The 5,874-nt window shown below is 41.2% G+C and overlaps 1 protein-coding gene across 1 annotated transcript; it reads left to right on the forward strand.

The window, feature by feature from the left end:
- LOC145679580 (uncharacterized) lies at positions 1–555 on the forward strand. The gene has a single exon (XM_081750157.1). The coding sequence runs from the start codon at positions 1–3 to the stop codon at positions 553–555; it is 555 nt and encodes a 184-aa protein (XP_081606283.1).
- Positions 556–5,874: the final 5,319 nt, after the last annotated feature.

Raw genomic sequence — 5,874 nt, forward strand, 5'->3', positions numbered from 1 at the left:
ATGAAGAAATGTGATTATAATAATGTGGTTTGGTTAGATGAGACATGGGTCAATGCAGGCCACACATTAGAAAAAGGCTGGACCGATCATACTGCTCATAGTACAATGAACACACCAATAGGGAAGGGGGGAAGAATAATTGTTCTTCATGCTGGCACATCTCGTGGTTTTGTCCCAAACCGCCTCCTCATTTTCAGATCTAAAAAAACTGGTGATTATCACGAGGAAATGAACTTCGATGCATTTACGAAGTGGTTCCAAGAATCTCTTTTGAAAAACATATCCCCTAAATCCATCGTTGTTATGGAGAATGCCCCATACCATTCTGTTATGCTCGACAAACCAACAACTCAGTCCCGGAAGTCTGAGGTCTTGGACTGGTTAAAGCGCAATACCAGTGTGCAGTTAGAGCCTGACATGAAGAAGGCAGAGCTTCTAGAACTGGTGACCATATACAAGCCCAAATTCCCTTTGTACAGAATCGACGAATTAGCAAGGGAAAAGGGTCACCAGGTCATAAGACTCCCCCCTACCACGCCCACTTCAACCCTATAGAAAATATTTGGGCGCAAGTAAAAGGATACGTCGCGAGCGAAAATAAAAAAATCACAGTGGCAGAAGTGGAAAGACTTACAAAAGAAGCAATTGATAGTATCACTGCTGAAGACTGGGCTAATGTTGTTCAACATTCGAAGAAGCTCGTAGACGAGCAATGGGATATAGAGGGAATTCTTGAACAGTGTGTGGAGGAAGTGATAATATCTGTTAATTCCAGCTCCGAAAGTGACAGTGATTCTTCACTGGGAGTATCTCCAATCATACAGTAAACGTAAGTACATTTCTCTTTCTTTACTACTATATATATTCATTTTTAAAATTATAGCAATACAAATGTCATGAGTTCAAAATGAAGACTTATTGTTTGCGATATGTGGTATACAAACGTAAGTTCAGTAATTATAAACAAGGTTCAGTATTGATGTTAGTAATTTTGCTACAGCTATATGGAAATTTCTGTTTTCTGCAGTGAAAGTTTCCTATAGAAATAAAGTCAGAGGGAGGAATGGTTGGATTTACCGTACTGTAATATTGTACCAATGAAATTTACAATAATGTTTGTCTCCCTCACAAGTGTGTTTTTAAATAAGCATTCTACATTTAGTAAATGTTGATATGGAAGAAGAAATAATTCACTCGTTCTACTCGTGTAGTTTCAATACCCGACGCAAAAGCTGGCAACGCAGCATCGAGTCCACGTGCTGTCACACGGGACAAGTAGTATCAATTGCACTTTAGTATGGTGTGGGACCTCCTTTTACGTCCAAAACAGCTTGGATCCGACGTGGAATGGACGTATACAGCTCTTGTGTGGAATTTTGTACCATTGTTCCTTCAAAACTGCTCCAGTTCCTTAAGGGATGCTGTTGGAGGGTAATGAGACCGAACACGCCTTTCTAACTCAGACCACAATGGCTCAACGATGTTCAGATCTGGTGATTGTGGGACCCAGAGGAGATGTGATAGTTCCTGGTCATGCTCCTCAAACCGTTTTTGCAGTGTGACAGGGTGCCAAATCATCTTGGTAGATGCCATCACCATCAGGGAACAATATTTGGGCCATGGGTAGAACCCGGTTTCCCAAAATGGCCTCATACGCCTTAGCATTCATCATTCCGTGCAGGGCTATGATAGGACCTGTAGAAAACCACGATATCACTGTCCATGCTGTAACAGAATCACCCGCATGCTTTACAGTTGGGAGCAGACAGTCTGTATCATAGGCCTGTGACGGTGTTCTCCATACGTAAACACGACCGGTTGTTGGAAACAAGGTGAAGGTCGATTCATTGGACCACATTACGTGTTTCCACTGCTCATGAGTCCACGCCTTTGGTCCTTGCACCACTGGATACTCCTCTTCGCATTTACTGCTGTGACCAGGGGTTTGGCGATAGCGGCCCTGCTATGAATTTTCATTTTATGAAGTTCCCGTCGCACTGTTTTTCTATGAAACCGGGTTCTGTAGGCCGGAATTGAGTTCAGACGTAATTTTCATTGCAGTTGTCTTCTTTTTAGCTGCTACAATCCGTTTAATGCCCTCCGGTCCCTATCTGACAGGATTGTCTTTCGACCACTGTTGTGCTTTGCATACGTCGTTTGACAATGAATTGTGCATGCCCTCGTGACATTGGACACAGTGCTTTTCGATACCCCCACAATGTTCGCCACTATTGCCACTAAAGCTCTAACCAGACGGGCACCAACGATCATGCCTCTTTGAAAGTTGTCGGGTCGCCCATTTTACCGCACCACTTTCACACCACGACACTCACATGTGAACTGGTTACTGCTGACGGAAGAGGAAGGTCCACATGACACATTGAAAAAAAAAAAAAAAAAAAAAACGATCGGCAACCGCAACACGTGTTGTACAGTGGAGGGCCAAACACGTGTCCTGTATAAAGGGTTTTTAGATTTTTTGTCTTCACCTGTATATATATTAATTGAAATCTAGAGTTGAAGACGTTACAAGTTTGGGCTGGCAACAGCTGTTGATGATAGTATGTTAGGACAAAGTATATATACGTAAGGAGGAGGAGCACAGCAGTGTACAGTGATCAGACGGTAATAGTGTAAAATTGGCGACATCTCTATTTTCCAAGACCATGTGGTAGACCTAGAAACACATTTATATTTGGATTGGGATCCATGTATTGACCATTCATTAGTCAAGTAAAAGCAATTGGTTGGCCTAAAATGTGCAGTAGAAAACGCGTTGGGATCAATGTGATGTCCGCACGTAACTTAACTAAAACTCCGCACATTCCCTTAGGCGTAGAAATCCAGTAACAATCGCTTTGGGGGTCGATGTGGAGGCCATACATCACTTAACGAAGAACCGTCTGTTATACTTAGAAACACCAGTAACAATTGTATTCGAGTTAGGAATGGTATCGAAACGAGACTTTGTACAATTTCGGTCTCCTCTCGGTTGATAAAAAGCGGTCTCAATCTCGTCTCGAGTCAGAAATCACCGTCTCGGTCAACAGATGCTTGTCTCGGTCTCGGTCTTGAGGACCAAGTCTCGGTCTTGTCTCGAAAGTCTCGAAATAAATAATGTGAAAATAAAATTGTGAAAGTATTATTATCGTACAGTCTGTCGTTTCTAGGGATGCGCACGAGTCGAGACATGTCTCAATCTCCATTCGACTCGACTCGAATTCGAGTGGAGACAAACGTATTGCAGCGATCAGGTTAGGATTGTCTTTCTTTAAGTTTTGGTAAACCTGATCGATGTTTCCCGTAATTAACAGCTGCATTGTGTGCCGTGTATGCAGTTACATTTCTGATATCCAAATTATTGCTTTTTAAAATAGTTCTTATACGATCTGGAATTGCATCGGAAGTTTCATTGCTGTCTTCGTAAAAATCTAGAACTGGGGTACAAATTCCATCCTTAGAATAAAATTGTATACAAAGAGGGAAATCCTTTTGATTCTTTCTGTTAGATGTAACACTTGAAATTGAGAAATAGTTGTGACCCAATTTTTCATGAATGGTTTCCACCAAATGAGGAGCTAAAACATTGTAAATTCTACTCTTGCATTATGTTCGACCACAGGACAATTTGCTAGCAATTTTTGAATCTGGGAAGTATTTCCGAGCAAGTTTAAAGTTACAGTCCATTGAGAGATAAGAGTGATGGTTGCTGAGTATGATGACATACTTTGGCAATTTCAGCTGCAGTCACTTTATTTTCTTCAGTAGGGTTCTTCTCTACAAAGAAATTAGCTAACACTTTCTGTCGCACTCCGTACCTTTATTTTGTTTTTCAGAAAATTCATGCGCTTTCACGGCTTTCAGACCATCCCATTTAATTAGAAATGTACTTAAACATGCCTTGCACTTTGCGTTTACACGATTGTTCGAATAAAGTACAGAGTTCATTAATTTTTCTTTTTCTTTCTTTTTCTTTTTTTTTTAAGGCTAGTGGTATTAAAAATTTCTAAAGCAGGAGAATTATGAAAATATTCGGCAGTGCTTATTTGAATTACTACGCTTACGTATTATGATACAGATAGGAAATGTAGATACAAGAGCGGCGTAAAAAGTTCTTGCCCTGACAATGAAAGACTGCGAATTTCAGTTCAAAAATGATTTTATTTTTTGACATAATCTCCCTTAACTTCAATACATTGGTCCAGAGTTTCTCCAACATCAGTTTTCCTTCACGAAAGTGAGAGTCTGGAATGTTGTGAAAATAGTCATCCATGACCCTCTCAACTTCTTCATTCGATGTGAGGCACTTCCCAGAAAGAAATTTCTTCAAGTTTGGGAACCGATAGAAGTCCGATGGTGCCAAATCAGGAGAATATGGGGGATGGCGAGCAAATCGTACCCCAAATCCCGCAATTTTCCCATCGCCAACGCACTCTTGTGCACAGGTACGTTGTCCAGGTTAAAGATGGTTTTCTTCTTCAAGCCAAGCCTCTTCTCGCGAATTTTGGCATCCAGCTGGTCAAGGAAGTTGTAGTAATATTCGCTTGTAATTGTTCTTCCTTTTCCAAGGTAATCAATTAACAGGATCCCTTTCGCATCCCAAAACACACTGGCCATGACCTTTCCGGCCGATACGATCGTCTTCGCTTTCTTCGGCGCTGCACCACCGGCTTCCACCCACTGCTTGGACTGCTGTTTCATTTCTGGCGTGTAGTGGTGACCCCATGTCTCATACATTGTCACAAATCCCGCACAAAATCGGTCAGATCCCTTTTTAATCTGTCCAAAGATTGCCGCGAAAATCGTTTTCGCATTTGCTTTTGGTCGGCAATCATCAAATGTGTCCTTGCGCAGAGATTTTGCATCCCTAGTTCTTTGTGCAAGATGTTTCGCCTCCGTACTCACCTTCAATCGCTTGTCGTCAAACACGAAATCATGTTCTTTTCTATTGTTTCCGGCGCGGTTGCGGTTTTCGGCCTTCTTTCACATAGGTCATCTTCGAGGGATGTGTGACCACGTTAAATTCAGCTGCCCACTTTTTAACGGTTGACATGGAAGGAGCAGAGTCCCCGTAAACTTCTATCAACTTCGCGTGAATATCCGTAGGGGTTAATCCATCCAAAACGAAAAATTTGATTACCACACGATATTCAAGTTTATCCATTTTTCAAAACTAACACTCAAGACGTCTAACTGCAAGAATGCCTGCACACAAACTACTTGAAAGAACAAGTTGACACTTGTTATACGAAGAACTGAAAAGCACCGCTATGCAAGAACAATAAAATTTTTGGTGATTGGAGTGCCATCTCTGGGTCAGGCCAAGAACTTTTCACCCCGCCCCGTATATAAATTTTCATATTCCCGGACATTTGGCGTCCGGCATAGAGGTTGCTCCGGACGAATTGTTTAATTCCAGCTCTGTACAGTATGAATGCTCTGTAGACCCACTGAAAATTAATGAAATATGCATTTTTGTAAACTTCCTTTACGCTTATAAGGACCACCACCCACAGTTTCTGGAATTCGAAATAGGGCCTGTGGAAGTTTGTCTTTTTCGCGATTTTGGACAACTCTAGCTCTGAAAATTTGCACTTTTCCCCACAGGTCCATATGAACTTTTCTGTTACTTTGATGTAAGGAACCACCTTACAGTTTGTCGGTATAGTTGATTAACACCATATATATATATATTCCTTCTGAGTCCCCCTTTCCCCGCACTCATTATCATCTTTTTAAGTTATGTAGTTCTCGTAACCCGATACTGTCATGTAACAATACAGTGAAAATCTATTACATCAAAAATTTGCTTAAAATTGTATATTTCCTATATTCTGTTGCTACTAAATAACTACCGTACCTCAAATTTACTCT

This window comes from Thermobia domestica, chromosome 2, assembly GCF_964235325.1.
Source record: "Thermobia domestica chromosome 2, izTheDome1.hap1.1, whole genome shotgun sequence".
NCBI lineage: Eukaryota > Metazoa > Arthropoda > Insecta > Zygentoma > Lepismatidae > Thermobia > Thermobia domestica.

Bases quoted from the DNA above. Each gene is read 5' to 3' on its own strand.
- LOC145679580 (XM_081750157.1), top strand. From the start codon at position 1: ATGAAGAAATGTGATTATAATAATGTGGTTTGGTTAGATGAGACATGG.